The 22,396-nt window shown below is 38.8% G+C and overlaps 1 protein-coding gene and 1 long non-coding RNA gene across 5 annotated transcripts in view; one reads left to right on the top strand and one right to left on the bottom strand.

The window, feature by feature from the left end:
• The window catches only part of DNAI3 (dynein axonemal intermediate chain 3), a 55,657-nt gene that overhangs the window by 3,167 nt on the left and 30,094 nt on the right, over positions 1-22,396 (top strand). For 3 of the 4 annotated variants that reach the window (XR_012160430.2, XR_012160427.2, XM_073357196.2), the window contains exons 2-8: positions 7,382-7,520; positions 9,739-9,780; positions 16,335-16,516; positions 17,102-17,206; positions 19,683-19,829; positions 20,818-21,017; positions 21,392-21,508. Coding sequence is in view for 1 of the 4 variants with exons in the window: in XM_073357196.2 (XP_073213297.1) it covers positions 7,397-7,520; positions 9,739-9,780; positions 16,335-16,516; positions 17,102-17,206; positions 19,683-19,829; positions 20,818-21,017; positions 21,392-21,508 (917 nt within the window). In the remaining 3 variants the exon portion in view is untranslated. Of the gene's footprint in view, positions 1-5,411; positions 5,650-7,381; positions 7,521-9,738; positions 9,781-16,334; positions 16,517-17,101; positions 17,207-19,682; positions 19,830-20,817; positions 21,018-21,391; positions 21,509-22,396 lie in introns of those variants that run through there. The other variant, XR_012160428.2, reaches the window with a different exon arrangement.
• Positions 21,367-22,396, bottom strand: part of LOC140916122 (uncharacterized) — a 30,997-nt gene continuing 29,967 nt past the window's right edge. The window contains exon 4 of the long non-coding RNA XR_012160431.2: positions 21,367-21,476. This is a non-coding gene — a long non-coding RNA (uncharacterized LOC140916122). The remainder of the gene's footprint in view (positions 21,477-22,396) is intronic.

Genomic DNA, 22,396 nt, shown 5'->3' with positions numbered 1-22,396 from the left:
TGGCAATGTACCTTGGTAAATTCTGGCTTCTTCTCAGGCTCAGGTTGGCCACCCCGGTCTAGTGGCTACTGTTCAGGAATGAGAATCAGGAGACCTCATTTTTAGTTCTTACTCTGTCACTGGCTCAACTCTGTGAGCTGAGGCAAGTCACTGAGGGCCAGATTTTCAAAAGTGTCCTCGAAGTTTGGGTGCCTTGCTTTTTTAGTTTTTTATCTAAGACACTACTGTATCTAAAGTTAGGAAACCAAATATGTAGGTGTCCAAAGCAGAGGCAAGTCCTGAAAATGTTAGCTTTAGCTTATACTTTAAGGACCAATAGTTTACAGGAGATCCCAGCATAATACCAAAGTGAATGTTATAATATTTTAGAGACTTTGATTCATGTCAGCTACCCACAGGGGCTCATAAAGGTTAAGGCCTTGATTCTCCACTGCGCTGCACTTTGTACAGTCACATACCTCTGAGTAATATGTTGCTAAATCAAAATGGTAGCATTTTACATCCACTTTGCACCGATGTAAATGGTAGGGGCCTGGTTCTGTTTCCAGTGAAATCTATAGAAGTTTTGCTGTTGAATTCAGTAGGAATAAGATCAGGCCCTAATAGCGTCCTAACTACAGACAAATGCATACCTAGAGAATGAAAAATTTTGAGTCAGAACTGATGTATTGTTTGTGAGATTATAAAAGAAGGCTAATTAGATTTTTTTTTCTAACTATATTGTAATAAATGTATGTCCATCTTTCTCCCAGCTGGTACCTAAGCAGCCTCTGTGGGTTCCAGATTTGATCTCCATCACTCAACTCAGTTACATTTCACATTCCCACCCATCCCTGTAATCTTCCTGCCAACCCCTCACATGTCTGTATGACCTCTCAGTTGTATAAAGGATAAAGGGGGAAGAATTAAGTAGACTGGAGAGATTTTTAAAATTTATTTTAAAGAGATTTGTTTGTAAACTCTTTCTCTCAGCACAGTAGCTTTAAAGTCAAACAAAAGAATGGAACACATGGATGTCTTATACACTAATATGCTTTGTAAATTACTTTTCTAAAAAGAGTCATGTGATTAATCTCAGCTATTTCAGTGTTTCCTCTATTCGTATGACTTATGGTTTTGATTACTCACTAGAAACAAATCAAAATTTCCAATCCGGATTCATTTCAATATTGAATAAGGAAGTGGTGAAGTAAAGTGACTGTACTAAATATTCAATGATTCATTTTGTCCTCCAATTAATTTTCAGAATTACTGTCTGCTTTGTGTTGGAAAACATTCTCTCTTTCATCCAGAGGCTTCAAGCTTCTGGCTCAAGTTAGAGCAGTGACAGGATCCCTTTGTAGGAACAGGACCACAGACGGTGCCAGTGGGCAACAGTTGTTTTAAATGTACAATGATATGGATCAGTAGTGACTTTCTGTGTACTTGCATTTGACAATCTTGCACCTTCCTTTATGGTGTGCCATGTAGGATTTTTTTGTAGTACTGTGCTTGGAGGTTTTGACAACATTTTCTCTATCTTTTTAGCCCAATCTTTAGCATAATATGCCCATAAAGATAGATTGCCTTTCTTCTCGTCTTTTGGAGCAGCATACAATCATTCTAATTAGACAGTCCCAACACATTTTTAAAAACACAGAAGTTAATATGTGTCTCAGAACTGTAAGATAAGCACGTTACTCCCTGCAAAGTCTGGGTGCAAGAATATAGGCAGGCAAGAATCAATGAGTACATTATATGCACAACATAAATATATTTATAGAAAAGCAGTTGGAAAGTGAGTTTAGTTGTACATTAGCAATCTTCAGTAGAAATGGTTATGAACAAGTTTCATGATATCAAATTAAGATTGAGTAAACATACGGTAAAACCTTGAATCCTTTCACTTTAGAGTCATTCCATGTAAAATTAGTAAATATGTTTCTTCTCAGGTTGTGATTCAATTGCAAGTCCTTGTTAATTCTCATAAAATGGCAGCTCCAGAACTGCAGTGGTTTCAGAGTTCTGGAATGTTAACTGATCTTGTGCGAGTGCGGTTATGACTTATGGTAAAAGAAGGTGGTTTATATTTATACAACTCATGAATGGATTTAAGCCAGGGACCATATTTGCACTAATCAGTAATGATTAACAAATTCTTAAATGCAGGTGTTGCCCATCACCTGTCATTCCCATGCTCTGGTAAAAGAGGAAAATGATAGTTTTCTATCTTGTTCATGGTGAAACAGAAAATGGATGGGGTGGAATCCCAAATACTGTAAAAAAAAAAAAAAAAAAAAGAATTACAGTTAACCCTGACCTGACTCCCATTGAAGTCAATGACAAAATATATATTAATTTCAGTAGCCGCTAGATTAGGTCCCAAATCTAGTATAATAGATGACCACTTCTACCTCTCTTTGCTAGTGGCTGCCTCCAAATTAAAATTTTACATGTTCTGACTGTGTAGAGCTGAATATGATATTTGATTTCTTATTCCTTCTAGAATGATTTGAGAGTAGTGGCATAAAAAAGAGAAGCACCAAGTTTCTCAATGTGGGGAGGAAAGATATTAAACTAAAAGTTAGGATGGTCCTTTAAGTTGCAACACACACATCTAGACTTATTTCTTTTCACATTCAAACTAGGGCTGTTGATTAATCGTAGTTAACTTACGCAATTAAAAATATTAATCTTGATTTAAAAAATTAATCATGATTAATCGCAGTTTTAATTGGACTGTTAAACGATAGAATACCCATTGAAATTTATTAAATATTTTTGGATGTTTTTCTACATTATCAAATATATTGATTTCAATTACAACACAGAATATAAAATGTACACTGCTCACTTTATATTGTTTTTATTATAAATATTTGCACTGCAAAAATGATAAAGTATTTTTCAATTCACCTCATACAAGTACTGTAGTGCAATCTTTTTATCGTGAAAGTGCAATTTACAAATGTAGATTTTTTTTGTTACCTAATTGCACTCAAAAACAAAATAATGTAAAACTTTAGAGGCTACAAGTCCACTCACTCCTACTTACGTTCAGCCACTTGCTAACACAAACATGTTTGTTTACATTTACCAGAGATAATGCTCCCACTTCTTATTTACAATATCACCAGAAAGTGAGAAGAGGCATTCACATGGGACTTTTGTAGCCAGCACGACAAGGTATCTATGTGCCAGCTATGCTTAACATTCATATGCCCCTTCATGATTCAACCACTATTCTAGAGGACATGCTTCCATGCTGATGATGCTCGTTAAAAATATAATGCGTTAATTAAATTTGAGACTGAACTCCTTGGGGGAGAATTGTGTGTCTCTGGGTCTGTTTTACCCGCATTCTGCCATATATTTCATGTTATAGACGTCTCGGATGATGACTCAGCACATGTTCATTTCAAGAACACTTTCGCTGCAGATTTGACAAACACAAAGAAGGTACCAATGTGAGATTTCTACAGCACTTGACCCAAGGTTTAAGAATCTGAAGTGCCTTCCAAAATCTGAGAGGGATGAGGTGTGGAGCATGTTTTCAGAAGTCTTAAAAAAGCAACACTCCAATATGGAAACTACAGAACCTGAACCACCAAAAAAGAAAATCGACCTTCTGCTGGTGGCATTTGACTCAGTCGATCTGCACTGCTTTGGATTGTTATCGAGCAGAACCTGTCTGCAGCATGGACCCATGTCCTCTGGAATGTTGGTTGAAGCGCAAAGGGACATATGAATCTTTAGCGCATCTGGCACGTAAATATCTTACGATGCTGGCTACAACAGTGCCATGCGAACACCCGTTCTCACTTTCAGGTGACATTGTGATCAAGAAGCAGGCAGCATTATCTCCTGCAAATGTAAACAAACTTGTTTGTCTGAGCGATTGGCTGAACACAAAATAGGACAGAGTTGACTTGTAGGCTGTAAAGTTTTACATTTTTTTTAATGCATTTTTTTTTGTATATAATTCTACATTTGTAAGTTCAACTTTCATGATAAAGAGATTGCACTACAGTACTTGTATTAGGTGAATTGAAAAAAACTTGGTTTTTACAGTATAAATATTTGTAATAAAAATAAATATAAGGTGAGCACTGTAGACTTTGTATTCTGTGTTATAATTGAAATCAATATATTTGAAAATGTGGAAAACATCCACAAATATTTAAATAAATGGTATTCTATTATTAACAGTGTGATTAATCATGATTAATTTTTTTAATTGCTTGACAGCCCTAGTACAAACCATTTTAGGCTTCTTAAAATACCTTCTTTAAATTTTTCCCCTGGGGAGTCTCTGATTCTCTGGTATTGTTTTGTTTTATTTAAATCTCACCTACCTTCAGTCTCAGGTCCTTTGTGGTGAATATGGTATCTGTCCAAAGGACGCTGGAGGGACCTCCCTTTTGGGCTCATCAGTGATTCTCTGGTAATAAGTGTTGTATCATGGCCTGCCCCATGATATGAGTGCATGGCCTTTCTTTTATTTCTATTACTATTGTGGTAACGTCCAAAATATACTAGGTGCTGTGCAACCACTTATGACAATATGGTCCTTTTCCCAATTAGTTTACATTCCTAAAAACTAGTTTCAAATTTGTATTCCCACATTATAGAGACTTGTGGCACAATGCAACTGCCACTCCAGCCTTCATTACTTATGCTTAAATCTTCTGGTTGTTCACTAATAATATCTGACCTAAGAAAGCCTGGACCAATCTGGTTGTAAAAATTGCTAGTTAATTGGATGCTGGGTGTATATTCTCCACATGATGGTGCTGCAACTGTGTTTCACGTTTTTGTTTGGTCTTGTCTTGTCTGGCCCATACTGCTGGCAGGATTTTATGTTTATATCAAGCAGAATAGACCCTTCTTACAACCTGTGATCTCTGCTATTCTAATTGGTTTTTAATGTTATAATAATTTTCATTATACAGATGAAAAGCTCTGTTGGACTATTTCAGTGGAAAAGAAGGCAGAAGCAGAAAGCTGTTTTCTTGAGATTCTTTTATGTATTATGACTATGGTGACCACTCTGAAGCAGAAAAAAAGAGCCTGTATACTTTTTTCCTAAACCCTCTCTCCTATCCTTTGAGAGGGAGAAGTGGGAGGGAAGAAGGAGAATGAAATAAGCCAGACAGCCACTGGTTGAGCCTCCAGATGTGTGTAGAGAATAATGAAGTCAAAGAAGAAATGTGTGTGACTGTATGTTGTAACTAATTGTACAGTTGTTCAAGTTTGCCCTTAATGGTGTCAAACTAAAAAGTCAGTTGAGGCAAGTGGCCAATTACTCTGGATTTGCAGTGGTGGGAATGAGAACAGAATCTGGGCCTACAGCTTTTTCCCACATTCAGCCTCATGTGGGATTTGTGGATATTTTAAGGTTGAGGTCCCAGGCTAGACTGAAGGAAAACAGCGCTGGAACTGTCCAGCAATTGAAATGCCATGGACTGTTAATTGACAAAGAGGAAAAAATGATGAATATTTACAAATCCCTACTTTTCCTCTGTGGTAAAGAAAACTGTGGTCAGGGAATGGCATATCATTTAACTGGTCATTGTATCCTCTCTGATATTATTTTCACTGTACTGGAATTTGCTCCCGTGGAACTGGAATCCTTCAAAGATGATTGTTGCCTGTCTTCAAGAAGTTTAGGTGAGAGGAAGGAGTGAGACACTGAAAACTGTAGGTAGCACAGTTTTATTCATTTTGAGCTGTGTTGAGATAGTAGCACCAACAGATTCTAGTTAGAGTAAAAATACAGATAAATATCTCTTTGGTAATACTCTGTACATTACTTCTGACAAAAATGCTGTGTGCAGCTATGCTCCTGCCTATGTTTAAAAACACCGGGACAAATAATGGTACTCCACATGTTCCATGAAGACTGTAGCAAAAGTACACAGCTTTGTTTGTGTGTGAAACCTACTCTCACCATAACAACAAGGAGTCTGGTGGCATCTTAAAGACTAACAGATTTATTTGGGCATAAGCTTTCATGGGTAAAAAAACACTTCTTCAGATGCATGGCGTGAAAATTACAGATGCAGGCATTATATACGGACATATGAAGAGAGGGGAGTTACCTCACAAGTGGAGAACCAGCGTTGAAAGGGCCAATTCAATCAAGATGGATGTAGTCCCTGTAGCAAACCTCATTGCCTGCTCTGTCCCCATATCTACTCTAGCGACACCGTCAGAGGACCCAACCACATCAGCCACACCATCAGAGGCTCATTCACCTGCACGTCTACTAATGTGATATATGCCATCATGTGCCAGCAATGCTCCTCTGCCATGTACATTGGCCAAACTGGACAGTCCCTACGTAAAAGAATAAATGGACACAAATCGGACATCAGAAACGGTAACATACAAAAGCCAGAAGGAGAACACTTCAATCTTCCTGGACGTTCTGTAACAGACTTAAAAGTAGCTATACTTGAACAAAAAAATGTCAGAAACAGACTTCAAAGAGAAACTGCAGAACTAAAATTCATTTGCAAATTTAATACCATTAATTTGGGCTTGAATAGGAACTGGGAGTGGCTAGCTCATTACAAAAGCAGCTTTGCCTCTCCTGGAATTGACACCTCCTCATCAATTATTGGGAGTGGACTACATCCACCCTGATCAAACTGGCCCTGTCAACAATGGTTCTCCACTTGTGAGTTAACTCCCTTCTCTTCATATGTCAGTATTTAACGCCTGCATCTGTAATTTTCACACCATGCATCTGAAGAAGTGTTTTTTTACCCACGAAAGCTTATGCCCAAATAAATCTGTTAGTCTTTAAGGTGCCATTGGACTCCTTGTTGTTTTTGTGGATACAGTCTAATACAGCTACCCCCGGTACTTCACTACTCTCACCTTGTTATTTACCTTTTTAATTATTCAGCCCTGGAACAATCAATATTATAACTAGTCTACGAAGGACTTATCTACACAGCATAGCAGTGTGCACGAGAGGATATAATTTCTAAACTGTACTGCGTTGCACGCTAACTGGCCAATATAGACGCTCCTGGCGCACATTAAAAGTTCCCTAGTGACCGCCCTACCTTAATGCACTATGGAATTTTTACTGCCAGTTAGTGCACAGCACACTGGTGTGCTTTAAAAATCACACCCCTCTAGCGCACATTGCTGTGCTGTGTGGACATGCCCTAAAACAGAAGCAGCAGCACTTTCCAACTATAAGATGCCACGTCAAAAGTACAGTAAGTTTGGGACATAAATGTTTGGACTGTGCCTTTAGACATGGACGAAAAAGACTTTAATGATAAGCTGCATAAATGTAAGCCTTGGCCAAAATTCTCATTTTGGCCAGCGGCAAACTTGACCCTTTGATTACAATATATTAATGCTATATATAATATCTTTCCAGACAGAAATCTGAAAAATGTTAGAAAGTCCAAAATCCAGCAAGACCTCTGAACTAAGTCCCAAAGGTTCAGTAAAGAAACTTAAAATTAAAGAACAAACCAAAGCTAAAGGATCAGCCAAAGGCAAGCGAAAACAGCTTGGTATGTATAATACTACAGCGGTAAAGAAAGATGTTGCCTAGATTTACATGGCAGCTACTTACATTGCTTGGGCTAAATGTTACAACATTAAAACTCACTAATTTGCACCAATGACTGGGAGACCTGTTATGAATTACTACAATTTTGTGAATTAGCAAGTAAGTGATCAAAACACAAGCACCATGGACGTTACATCACACAATTGACTATATTCATTTAGAAAAATATAGTTTAGATATACTATGTGGCCTACTGGATAGAGCACTGGACTGGGACTCAGACAACCTATTTTCTATTCCCAGCTCTGCCACTGGGCTGAGGGTGACCTTAGCCATGTAACATGACCGCTCTCTGACTCAGTTTCCCCAACTATAATGTGGGGATAATGATGCTTATCTCGTTGTAATGCATTTTGAGATCTACCAATGAAAAGCATATGAGAGCTAAGTGTGATTGATTATTATTGCTTTACAATGAAGACAGAGGTTTAAGTACAGGAAAATACTGAGGTATCTCAGGTGCCAATGTGCAGAAAATGTTCAGTGTTGAATATATAATAGTGAACACCATCAATGTACTATCATTTTTTAAAAATATTATGAAGTCTCACTGTAATAACATGTAACTTTACTGGACTGCTCTGGTATTATAACTCAACTGAGAAGTGGGGAGAGAGAGTTAGCAAAGTGCAGGTTAGTGAGGCTCTCCTGTGTATTGTAAGGAACGAGTTTCTTCAGTGGTTTAGGCAAATTCACCCAAGAGGTCACAATGTGCTATCAAGGTGACATCGAAATTGGACTCCGTGCGCTGCTGCTCTGCTCTAAGGGGAGCAGGGCTGGAATCATGTCTGGAGAGGGCCAACTGATCACAGCAGAAACCAGAAAGGAAACACACCTCAGTGAATGGTATCAATAAAAACCTCTTCAGTTAAAACAATTATCAATACTATCAACAACAGGTCAGCACCCCAGGCTAGGTATGGACCAGGGTCAGTTCACGAGTGTAGACTGGAGGCCTATGTCCCCAGCCCAGGAAGGACTGAAACCACAGCCAGAGTCTAGATCAGGGCCTTTTTCTCAGGGCTTCACTTGTTATTCAGACACAAAACTCACGAAGTAACACTGAACAAAGCTATTCCCCAGTCCTCCTTCTGGCCATCTGCCTGGGGCTATGTCTACACCTCAGAGCCTATGCCAGCACAGCTACATCAGCATATGCTGACCTACTCTCCAATGTAGACACAGCACACACCAACAGAAGGGGTTTTCCAACTGGAGTAGGAACACCACTCCCCAAACAGCATTAGCTATGCCGGCAGAAGCACTCTTCTGTCAACATAGCTGTGTCTACAGGTCTCTGGTCTGGTCCTTGGGATCTCTGGTTTCTTCAGTCAAGTGCTGAAGTGGCTCTTGGGCAGGAGCCTCCACCAAGTATCCTCTCTCCTCGGTAGTCAGCCTAGAATGAGCTGGGCTGCTCCCTTTTATACTCAGGCAGCAGTTGGAGCATGCCCATCATGTGGGGTTAACTCTTTCTTGCCTAGTGCAGGGTATGCAAATCCTGTCATACCCTCCCAATCACTGTCTAGTGAGTGCTGCGCAGCAGAGCAGACTGAATGCCAGACCATTAATCCCTTACTGTCCTGACTCATTGTAGGGTTTGTACACCATCACATAAGCTCAGGGATACCCAATGACCCCTGGAGCTCCGTACCCACTCCATCACTCTTTAGAAAGATGCAACATCTGCTCCTCTGAATACCAGCCAGCTCTACTGATCAAAGCGTTTAGGGGGACCTGACCATTTACCATCCCATTCAGTCAGGACCATTTCTGGGTGGCAAGTTGCCCAGGGGATGCTATCAGGTAGAGTGTAGTGACTGCATTTGTGCCACAAGGTGGGAGATTTCCTCTTTGGTGTCTTGAGCACCTGTTCACAATAAACATGAATTTTACATTTCTCTCAAAATTCAAAGAAATATCAATGCCTCCTTAAAACACATTTAGACACTCATTCTAATAGGATTCGGTAGTTTCTTTCGTAAAATCTAAGTTGAATAGAAAGTGTATTGTGCTGCCTCGTCACAGGTTAGATTTTATGCATTATAAAGAATGTGTTGCCATTTGTGTATGTTACCCTATCAAATTAAAGATTGTACAAGGATAACTAATGTATTAGAATTTTTTAAATGCCAACTTAACATCATGTTATTGTATTTCAGGTAAAAAAGATGAGGAAGTTGACATATCTATGGCTAGCATAGGTAAGTTCCATTATTGATCGGGATTTACAGTACCAATTTTAGAATATTGTACAGCATCCATAATCACTGAGGTTAATAATGTAGAAGAATAAGGAAAGATGAAGAAAAGTTTGCTGTGGATGAGAAAGAATTATGAAAGAGTACATCTGCCTGAACTAACTAGTAAAGTACAACTGTCTGATTAGCAGGCAGCTTGGTGTGGACTGTCGGGTAGGAATAGCTTTCCCAACCTAGAAGCCTGTGTTATCGGGAGTTGAAAAGAGGAGGCAGCTGCTTGTGCTGAAGAGAGCTGTGTACTGAAGGGGAGGTGAAGTGTATTTACAGGATGATATTATTGTAAATTACCTGCAGTCAAAAGAAAAACTTCAATATTTAAACCAAATATTTAGATTTCCTTCAATCATTGTTAAACCATTCTTAAATCTGGTTGGAAACTGATTTACAGTCCATTTCATTGGGGTCTACCATTACCAGCACCACAAGTAGGAGACTGTTTTAGCAAGGGAGTGGCTTGCAGAATTAGGCACAGAAATTCCAATTGCCATTTAAAAACTTCTAAAAGAATTCACATGATGTCAACCACTTCTTCCCTAGTGGATATTTTTACCCTTGGATATTGAGTAAGAGGAGTGCAATTTTTGTTTTTAATAAGTTATGTCTAGATATATTCACTTGTCTTAAATATTGTAGGATTTTTCACGCCTTTCTAGAACCCTCTTGTTATGCATTCTTTTGGACAGATTTTGCAGTTCTTGACCTCAGTTGAAAATTTGCCTGAGAAAAGACTACCCCGTCAGGCTCAATAGGTTACATTCTCAGTTGGATGTATTGGCATTTATTGGTGCGGCTTTCATGGCTAAAAGCAGTTGCACACCTGAGACATCTGAGGCAAATCAGAATATACTCATCAGAGGATTTTATAAAAAAAGACATAAATCACTCCTTTCCCCCGAATAGCATGATATTATTCTGTACTGTGTGCTGATGGATGGAGGTAAAATTACACAGTCTTAGAAGTTTCACCTAAACTTGGGTAAATTGTCTCTGCTTTTAATAAAGACAGAATATGTCTCGTCTTTCAGATGATATCAATGTTATGTTTATGATGTTCCTGGAAAGTCGTCAAGAGAAACAAATAAGAATTGTAGCTCCACCTAGTGGCGAACAATAGAAGAAAAAAATTGATATCCTTATGACTCAGTTTATACAGAATTATAGTAGTTGGAAATGCAAAAGATCCTATTGTCTAAACATACTATCTGTGCAGGAGTCTCATTCCTGGTTCTTAACTCCTTAGCATAAAACTAGCAAAATTCCCTTTGCTCTTTAGGGTTTGTTTGGCCCCTCAGGATAGTAGTATCAGGTTAAAGTGTGAACTGTGGGCACGGACATTATAATAGTACAATAAACAAACAGGAACCAATGTCCCCAAAACTAAGACTCTTCTAAAAGTCCACCACTACAATACAAGGCTCTTCCAAACAAATGGTACAACATTTGTGGTGTGCGGTAATAGAAGGGTTTCATTGGCACTCACTGAGGTTGACCTGCATAATTTATTTGTACCTTTACTACTCATGAATAATTTCATCATTCCAAAGTCATGCTGATAGTACCTGTTTACCGCCATGACCCATTTTATAGGTCTTTGATACATTATTTATATTTTTTTATATTTCAGTAGCATCCAAAATGTGTGAGGCACGGTATAGTCATATAGGAAGACATTAGTCAGAAGAGTTAACAATCGAAAAATTTTGCCTTGATGCTAAAAACTTTTACTCAGGAAAGCATCAGCTGGCAAAATTACTGATATGAGAAAGAATTTCAGGATCAGCTCTTAGTTTTGTATTATGATTTGGACTGGAATCCTTCAGGCAAAGAGATGTTATGATATAACCTATTATTCTGGTCATTGCTTTTAATTTTTAATTTAGTCTCAAAAACATAAGCAGTGGAAAAGACATTTTAAGTCATCCAGCCTGCTCTGCTGATGCAGGACAGTTGTCACAGTATATTCCCTAGTGTTCTGTCTAGAGTAGTTTTCATAAATTTTAAATGGACATTCATTATGTTCCATGTGACACTGAAACTGCATCAGGTTAAGAAAATGTTTTTCTGTTAACACTGAAGGAAAAGATATTTTGCAGCTGGTTCAAGCTTTTTGTTTTTTAAATCATCTGTTACCATTTGAGTGCAGTACAGCTGTTTTATTAGATGAGCTATCTGAAAAATCACCATTATTCTCAATTAGGACCTTTTGATACATAGAGAGAATTCCCTGACTAATTGCTTGGGTTTCCTTTCACTTTTCTATCAGATGGGGGGAATCTTCGCCTCCTTTCTGATAATTTCCACAATAAGGGGATTCCAAAAATATTATGGGTAGGGATAGGAAAGTTATATAGATTTTCCTCTGGGTACCAATCTGGTTAGTTGCACCCTGGGCATCAGTCCTGGACACCCCAAGCAACAAATCGTGAGGACTGATACACATGCATGTTGTGCTGTCCCTCTGCTCCCCCTGTCCATTCCATTCTTGGGAGCCAACTGGAGATTAAAATGGATGAAAATCCTGTTATCAGTGCACTATAGAGATGTGGATTTTTGTCCTGGTGGCTCACAGGAACAGAGCTGGCAAAGGGAGTGCAGGGAAGGCATGACATGCATGTGCCTGTCCATGATGTTGTTAGATGGAAAGTTCCTCAGTAGAGCAACTGGGGATTTTAGCACTGTGGCAGTCCTCATGCTGAACGGGTGGTAATTTTCTTCTCAGAGAGATGCTTTGCAAGAGGAAATGTAATTTCCTGGGCCTGTCAACCATGACATATCAAAATCTTGGCTGTATTTGTAGCATTGCAGCTGTGTACTAGGGTTGAGTGGGTCTGTGTCCTGACCACATCCTTCACTCCCTGGGGCAGCAGGGGCTGAGAGTGCTACAGAACAACATGCTCAATTCTTTAGGAGGAGTAAACTTCTCAAGTTGCTTCTTCGTAGTTGGCTCCTATAGCCAAAATGCTAGGCCAAAGAAGGATTCATGTCCTGGCCTCCTCATCCTGAAGGTGGGTTGGGGTTGTCACTGGAATAAGGTGCCTGACAGGGAGAACACAGATACTCTTGGAAACTCACACAAACATAAGTCCTTAAAAAATAAGCGATATTGAAAAGGAAAGCAGTGAAATGTTAATTAGCACTTGTGAAGCAAATAGACACAGGAATTGTGTGTGTGTGTGTGTGTTGTATGCATACTGCACAATGTTGTGTAATAGCCAGGAAGTCCAGGTAGAACACATCTTTCATATTGCAGAGTATAGGTAGGAATGGCTTAGTATTCCACTGATTTCAGTGGATGACTGCAGCAGAGCAGATGCAGTGGAGGACCTGCAGTGAAAGGGTTTAAAGGATAAATGTGGGATTTATCAAATATTACATATTAAATTATAGGCCTATTGGGAAATTTAGCTTCCTGGATGATAGAGATTAAAAAGGATTTATTGTTTTGTCAGTTCTAAAAGGATTAGGTTTGAGTTGACTTCTCAAAGCATGTTTACCAAGCTGATCAAGATCCCTATTTTAGATTTACCTACTTCATCTTAAAATAGACAAAAAGATGCCTGCTCCAGGTCTAGATTATCCTGACAAAATATACCATATAACAGGAAATAAAAAAACTCTGAAACATCAGCAAATCTCAAAAAAACCCCGCCCAGCCACCAAGAACATAACAAAACTAACCAGGCCCTTCAGGTCCCCAGAAACCTCCATTCTCTAAGCAGGTTTCAGCGTAGTTGAAAAGAAGCATTTTGCAGCTTGCCCTTAAGGTCAGCAGATGTGAGCTATGTCAGATCAAAGCTTACGGTTCTCTACGAAGAATGTCCTCTCAACAGCTCCCATTCTAATAAGTTAGGAGAGATCCAGCTTGAATGCCTTTGTAGTCTGCAACTATGGCAGTATTGCATGGCGAAAAAGGAGGTCTCTCAAATAGGCAAGGCTCAAACCAATTAGGCCTTTATAGGTTATAACCAACTATTTACATTCCATCCAAAGCCAACAAGCAGACAATGCGATTCAGGAAGCACCGGTGTCGCACAACAGTGCCCTTGCATTCGATTGGCAGCAGCAAGAAGCAGCAGATTTGGCCCCTCTGGCCCTCCATTTTGACACATAGAGTGATGAGGCCAAAACTGAGTGACTGGCACTGCAACCTGGTGCACGGGGTCAGGGCGCCAAACCTGAGTGAGCACACTGGGCAGTGGACCAGCCAGTGCTGCTCCTTCTTGCTGCTTCCATGCGGCTGGCTCCTATACCAGGGCTCCCCGCAGGGGCTTGTCTGGCTTTGTCCCACTTCCAGAAGCTTGTGTCCCCTCCCTCTCAAGGACTGGGAATGACACTACACCTGGGTGGACTGGGCTGGAAGGTAGGGGCTGAGCATGGTGCACACTTGGTGGGCTAGATGCTGGGGCCAGTGGCAGCAGTGGGGATGGCTCCACAGGGATTACCAGTGCGTACCATGTCAATTTCTGGAGGCACTCCTGGTGTCTCATACTCATGGTGAGCTACATCACCTAACAAGTGGGTCCACCATATTCTACATTAGCTTCAGCTTTTGAATGGATGTAAGGTGTAGCCCCATCCCATGTAGAACTTACTACAGTCATCCTATCTAGAAATAACAAAGGCATAGATTGTAGTGTGAAGGTTGGCTTTGAAGATACAGTCAGAGTTCTAGTCAATGTTCTTTAATTATCTAAAAGCAAATAGGAACCTAACAAGATTCACACTTTAGTAACAAATGATGGCTACATACTCTCAATCAAAGGGGCAGATATAATCTTTGTCATATGCTCTGGTTGTCTCCCTTGGCCAGTCATTGCCACCTCAGTTTTACCTGGTTTGAGTCTCAATCAGTTTGCTCTTATTCATAGAATCATAGAATATCAGGGTTGGAAGGGACCTCAGGAGGTCATCTAGTCCACCCCCTGCTCAAAGCAGGACCAATCCCCAATTTTTGCCCCAGATCCCAAATGGCCCCCTCAAGGATTGAACTCACAACCCTGGATTTAGCAGGCCAATGCTCAAACCACTGAGCTATCATGCTTCAATCTCACCCAGTAACTGAGAAATAGACTCAACTGCACACAAGACAGGATGAAATGGAGATGAGGGTCCTGATTTAGAAAAGCATCCCTGTTCAGGACAGTACATAAACCTGTGCTTAAAGTTAAGCATGGGCTTAATTGCTGTCCTGAATAGGGATGGACTCATGGACTTTCCTCAGTCAGGGCCATAGAGCTGGCAATCATTAAGTATATCGAAAGCATTTCAGTCCATGCCTCTTCAGTAACCCTCCTAATGGCCTCATGCACACTGAACAAGATGTATGAGGTGACAGAGAGGAAGTCTGCAGCACCCCGTGTGAGAACCCATGAGACAGAAGAGCAATTGCCTAACACTGGGTGCATGAAGCTAGCACATAGCAGCTCTGTCTAAACCCAGTTTGGTCTTCACATGAGTTAACAAAACCTCAATTAACTGTAGCAAAGACTGCTGGCAAACCTGACAATATCAGTATGGACACCCTGTCTTTATCCACTTCCTGAAGGCCATTGACCAATGCAAATATAATAGTCAAAGCCCTGAATGACAAGGGTTTAGGAAGTCAGAGGCATCAAGATACTATGAGTTGTCTTGCTGCAACCTTTTCCATAATCTCAAACAGATACAGTCACTAATTACGCACATTATCAGCATCTAGAGCTGGGTTTTGATCAGAGGACATATGCATGCTTCCTTAAGAGCACTTGGTCCTCTGTTCTCTTTCAAGGTAGATTGGCCATCTCCTGTAGCAAAGGACCAGTATTTCCCTACTGGCCATCACTAGCTAGAAATAAGACCAAAGTGCAGGTTGTGGAATGAAGTTTCCCCAGCATATTACTGAGCAACATTGAACAAAACTCAAGCAGAAAATACTGAGCACTTGTCCCCTCCATATATTACTGTAGTTTTATAGATGCAGATGTTTTGGTCTGAATACTGTAAATTTTATCCACAGTGATACAAGATTTCCACTCTCCAGGAAGGATTCTCTTCAGCCAAAGAATAGACATAACTTAGATTTTCCAGGCTATCCACCATGTTAAAGAAATCAGCTGATCATTATTTTGTGAATGCTAGATTAGCAGCAAGTAAATGTTTCTTTGCCATCCACACAGCCAACTCCTAGCACAAAACTTCTGCCTTAGTATAGCATAGGATGACTGTGAATTTATTCTTCTGTTTTCTTGAAATATTTTATTTTAAATAACATATATTGATTATGCAAAATGTGTTAGGCGCAGGCTTTTACAACATGAAAACAATGTTATCTTTTCATATTGAATTTACAGTCTATGCCACCAAATGTACCAAAAACTTTAAGTACAGAGATTCAAAGGTTTCATGTTGCTAGCCGTAAGAAAGATCTAGAACTGTTAAGGACATATCTCTTACACTGTCAACCTTTCAAGGAAAACACTATTTTTGTTCACCCTCCAACTTTGCCTTACCTTTTCTAGGCCACCCAGAGATCTTTCCATTAGTTTTCACTCAAAAGACACAAGAAATTTTAAATTGTCGAATTAATGAAGATGTCACAGAAGAAAAACCTTACAAACTTCTGAAAAAAGAGGACATAATTCAGGACATGAAGACAAGAGCTGCAGTCTCCGATTTCCACCCAGTCAAAAAAATAGTCCTAGTACGTAACTCCTTTCATTTTCACTTTAAAACTTAAAACCCTCATACCATGTACTTTCAGTGGTAAGGCCCATCCTCATCTGTCCATCTGTGACTACTCTAGGAAAATGTATTTTCATTTCTATTTTTCATATTAATATGTAATCCTTAAAAAGAAATTTAAAAGGGAATAAATATTAGTATATTACAAAATAGAAATAAATCTATGTATGCCTTTGGATATGGCTTTGAAATTTTCACTGAAGTCCATGAGATTTGTACACACACATGTGAGGGCAAAACAGCCCTCTGTACTTGTAAATTTTTGCAAATTCTGACCCTGATCATCCACCACTAAAGTTAATGATAACTTTGCCATTGACTTCAATGTGCATAGGATCAAGCTTTTTTTTGCACATTACTTGCTTTCCGCTTTCCAGTAAATAGTCACAGTTCTTTGCATTTAAGAATTGTTTTTTCTTCAGGATTGTGTTTTCTGGTATTGACTACTTAAATGTCTAATTCACAATTTTACAGATCTTAGATTAATATATCAGTTGTAATTGGAAGTGGAATATATGAAACCTTTCTGTTCTTATTCATGCAGGAATATCCAGGGGAAGAACTTCTGGTAGTTTTAGATACAGAGTTCAAATATGGACAGAACTTTTATCTTGTTGCAACTGAAGAGGCCAAGGAAAGCTTTTTAAATGTAAGAAAATTCAAACACACCTTCACATTATTTCACATACTTAAAATAACTCACAGTGCTAGACACACACACACGCACACTTTGAGATGTGTATTGCTCTTCTTCTCTTTCTCTTTAATTCTCATCCATCAGCTCAGCAGCGACAATGGGGCCGAATGAAGTTTTTCCATCACTTTGTATCAGCCTCATTCATCTTTAAATATTTTTGTTCTGTGTCATTCTTCACTGTGTTTATCTAATACATCCTCGGTTTTCCTCCCTTTCTAGTTGCTTGCACTCTGGTACATATCAACATATTTGTATCCTTTCTGGGTTCATTTTTGACACATGTTCAAACCATTACAGTTGTCTTTCTTGACTCTTCTGTAACAGCATTATTTCTTGCCATGTTTTTATCACATAATTTTTTATTTTCTGCAGTCTTGACTATCTCAGTATTCCTCTCTGCTAGTTCATTTCTACAGTCAATATCTCATGTTCATCAGCTTTCCTCATGCTCCAACATTCCAACCCATACTGCAATATCAACACATTTGTCTAGTATACACTGATTTTAATTTTTATTGAAATGTCTTCAGCCTTCCAGATATTACAGAGTTTTAGGAATGCATTAGTGGCTAGTCTGATTCTTCTTTTTATGTCATTGACACAGATCTTCTTCAATGACATGAAAAGAAGATCTGTATTGAACACACATATAAATAAAGCATTCGAATTCCAAGAATTTTACCCTTGAAGTTAGTCTGAACATGCAAAATATACCTATAATTTATACTGAAAAAGTGTTTGGGTGAAATCCCAACTCCATTGTCAATGGGATTTTTGCCACTGACTTGATTGGTGTCACGATTACCATTTCTCATAAAACTGCTAATCACATGTGCAAAATCTCTAGTTTTCCAGATTAGACACATTTCAGTAAGAGATTAATAGGCTCTTCAAAGGAAGACACTCTATTCAACAAACTGTACTTGCAAAAATAACTCCAGATTTATATATTTGTAAACATTAGAGGAAAACATTAACCTTGTAACTGAAAGTCACATTTGGTCTTGATTTTTTTTCTACTGTTGTTACAAGGAGCACATAAAATTACTATAGTTGAAAAATTAGAGAAAAATGTGCTTCTTATTTTCATTTTGTACATTTGCAGACATTTTTTATATAGTCATTTAGACCCTGATTTGCAAATATTTGTACATGTGATTTCAGTAGGCCTATTTATTTTCCTGAGGTTACTAACATGCTTAAGTGTTTGCAGGACTGGAACCTTAATTAGTTCGGTGTCACTTCTGCAATGTACTGTGCACTGGAGCACCACTGTGTGGACCCCTGTGACCTTCCAAGTGCAGTATGCTGCAGAATGAGGGCCTTAGTCATTTTCTCCTTTTGTTCGGGTGCATCTGTCGCACACCAGCAAGCGGGGCGGGGGAGGGAAGCATTTTAATAGAAAATAAAATAGTGATTGTACATAAGAATGGCCATACTGAGTCAGACCAAAGGTCCACCTACCACAGTATCGTGTCTTCCAAAAGTGACCAGTGCCAGGTGCTTTAGAGGGAATGAACAGAACAGGTATCATCAAGTGATCCATCCCCTGTTTCCCATTACCAGCTTCTGGCAAACAGAGGCTAGGAACACCAGCCCTGCCATCCTGGATAATAGCCATTGATGGACCTATCCTCCATGAATTTATCTAGTTGTGTTTTGAACCCTGTTACAGTCTGGGCCTTCACAACATCCTCTGGCTAAGAGTTCTACATGTTGACCGTGTTGTGTGAAGAAATACTTCCTTTTGTTTGTTTTAAACCTGCTGCCCATTAATTTCATTTGGTGGCCCTTAGTTCTTATATTATGGGAACAAGTAAATAAACTTTTCCTTATTCACTTTCTCCACACCACTCATGATTTTATATACCTCTATCATATCCCCCCTTAGACTCCTCTTTTCCAAGCTGAAAAGTCCAAGTCTTATTAACCTCTTCTCATATGGAAGCTGTTCCATACCCCTAATCATTTTGCTGTACCTTTTCCAGTTCCAATTTATCTTTTTTGAGTTGGGTAACCACATCTGCATTCAGTATTCAAGATGTGGGTGTACCATGGATTTATATAGAGGCAATGTGACATTTTCTGTCTTATTATCTACCCCTTTCCTAACGATTCTGTTAGCTAGTTACTGTGGACTCGGGAGCAGGTGGAGTACATGAAACTACTTTAAACTTGTTTTTAAAAAACTGACTTGCTTTCAGATTGACAGTGTCCCTTTATGGAAAATTGGAAAATTCATTGCTAAAAGGACAGGGCCTAATCCTCCAAACCCTTACTCCTGTGAGTAGCCGGATTGACTACATTGAGACTATTTGTGTGAATAAGAATTGGCAACACTGAATTTGGTATCTACATTTAAATAATATATTTATGTTTATATGTGAAAAACTATAAATATCTTCTTTGCAATTACTTTGTCTTACAGCCTCCAGAGCCAGTGGAAGAAGAAGGAGAGACTAAAGAAGGAACAACAGAGGAATACGTTTATAAGCCTCCTGTCCGCAAACCTTGGGTCTCCCTTGGCAGTGAAAAGGAAATTGAAGAAGAATCAGTTAATGAATCTCTTAGAAAGGTCAGAAATTATAGATATAATTCAATCAAAATCATAATCTCACAAATTCTTGGTTAAAATAAAATTAAAGAAGTTTCTTAAATGAACAGAAGGCAGAAAATTTAGAGGTATGCCTGAAATTCTTGTGGTCATCCCAATTTTGATTGCGATCTTGTCAGACATCACAGCAAAGGAGAGTTGGAACTAACTAGACCTCTAAGAAAAACTGAAAGTTCTGTAGGAACTTCTGATGTTTCTGATTCTGATGTTTTCCTTTTCCATTTAAATCCATACATGATCCAGTGCCCTAGACTGTAATGAAGGCACTCTGCTGCTGGAGATGTAAAACAGAAGTCATGGCCACTTTTGGCCATTAAGTATCCCCATCACCATTCGTAAGGTTTGGGGTGGTAGTTTTGATATCTTTGCCAAATAATTACAATTTAGATCATTGTAATTATTTTCTATTGACTTAAGGTCCCAATCCTGCTCCAAACAAGTCAATGGAAAAACTCCCATTAACCTCTGGGAAATCCAAATTCTCCATGTAGTTTAAATGGGATGCAGTATTCTCTTCCGTTTGTTCTGGAATCTGCTGTCTGACATAGCATTTGGCTTACGTGGCATATAGTCCTTGTGGTGGCTGTCAGAGCAGAGTAAATTTCTCCCAGAGAGAAGTGAAGTAGTTACTTGGGCAAATGGACAATTTTGATATCTCAGAGTAACAGGATTATCCCTTTCAGTGCTAGGAATAATTTAAAAAATATTCAGAAGTCCTGTACAATTTAGAAAGATAAAAAAATATGATGACACACACTTATTGGTAATTTGGGCTCATGAGAGAGGTACAGAATTTCAAAATCTATAAATGTTTGTGAACTCTGTTTACAAGTGACCACCACAAGTGACCTTGCAGATCTCTGAATCTTGCTGTTTTAAAGGACTTGCCTTTCAAGAATATTTTTCCTGTGGTTACTTCAGAAAATCTCTTCTTTTGGGTGTATTGCAGATTAAATATATGATTTCTCGAGTGCGCAGAGAGTTTGGTTCAAAGGTCAAATTTACTGATAGAAATGCTTCAAGTGTAAAAGATGGCTACATTGAATGTACATCCTATCAGGATAAAAATTTCATCATTAAGAAACTTGAAAAAGATGTTGGTACACAAGTCGTTCCAAAAGTAAGGGAAATGAGTACTCAAACAAAGTGGTAAGTTTGAAATTGATTTAACAGTTTTTAGTAATTATAAAGGGAAACAATCCCTTCATTATTATTTATTAATTTATGTCCCGATTCTGAGCTCACTAACAGTAAGGTAAACCAGGAATAACTCATTGGAGTCAATGGAGTTACACAGTTGTAAATCCCGCATGAGAGCAGAGTCAGGTCCTCTGAGAGCACCTTTTCAAATACTGTGCATCTAAGTTCTCCCCCACTTCCAAAGTCGTATCAACCCAAATCACCTTAACAACATTAGCAAAAAATTAACATAGTTAGCTTTCCATTTTTTATATATCATAAGGCTTCTTTTAAAAAAATTCTTTCAAACTTACCTGTGTTAAAATTTGTTCCAAATTGCTTAGGACCTATCCAAGAAATGCAGCCACACAGTATTTTCCCAGAGAGTTCTCAGATGAAGAAAAAGAGCTGTGTTTGTCATCTGAGGATCTGAAAGAATTTATTATCTCAGTGCTTTTAAGGTAAAAATGTTGCAACAATATGCATAAAAGTTTACCTTCAGTAAAGCGGTATACACAACTATACAAGAGGTGTCACGATATACTTAGGTTTATAACTGGTTTCAGAGTGTGAGCTGTAACTCACGAAAGCTCATGCTCAAATAAATTGGTTAGTCTCTAAGGTGCCACAAGTACTCCTTTTCTTTTTAGGTTTGTAACTGTTAGTTTTAAAATCAAGACAAAAACTGAATTCTCTGATGCATGTGTCTCCAATCCATGCTGTTGTGTTGTGCTTTGTGGAAGGTGGTTTCAAATCTCTAAAACAAGTTAGTCAGCTGTTAAGCCACAATTAAAAACTTTCTTACTGACAGAAACTTTGAACCATCTGAAATGTAAAGTATAGGTCTCACTCAGTCCATGTGCTTTTCCATACTCCACGGGCCACAGGTTGCCCACCACTGCTCTACACTGTCACTTTTGCTAATTATTGAAGTACTTCCATCATAGTAATGCTATTGCATACTCGTCCAATAAAGTGACTTTAACACCTTCCTCTGAAGCATCAGATATTGGCCGCTGTCAGAGACAGAATACTGCTCTAGATGGACCAGTGGTCTGGTCCAAGTAGTGCAGTTCCTAATTTTCTATATTCTGCATCTTCCTAGCCTATTTTTCTTCTTTCTTGATACTGTAATAGGTTTGTGACATCACATTCATTTACATGGGAACAAGTAATACAGTTCATGACAAATTCATTTTCATGGGCAAACAAAAAATTATGGCCCAGATCCTCAGCAGGTGTAAATGGACATAGCTCTATTAAAGTCAGGGAGCTACATCTATTTATATCAATTGAGGATGTGGCCCTAGGACTCCTCTGCTGGATTAAGTAGAAGGAGGAACTATAAA

This window comes from Lepidochelys kempii, chromosome 8 (genome assembly GCF_965140285.1).
Source record: "Lepidochelys kempii isolate rLepKem1 chromosome 8, rLepKem1.hap1, whole genome shotgun sequence".
In the NCBI taxonomy this organism is placed as follows: Eukaryota; Metazoa; Chordata; order Testudines; family Cheloniidae; genus Lepidochelys; species Lepidochelys kempii.
The sequence above is the reverse complement of the archived record's forward strand: the minus strand, read 5'-3'. Positions and strand labels throughout refer to the sequence as shown.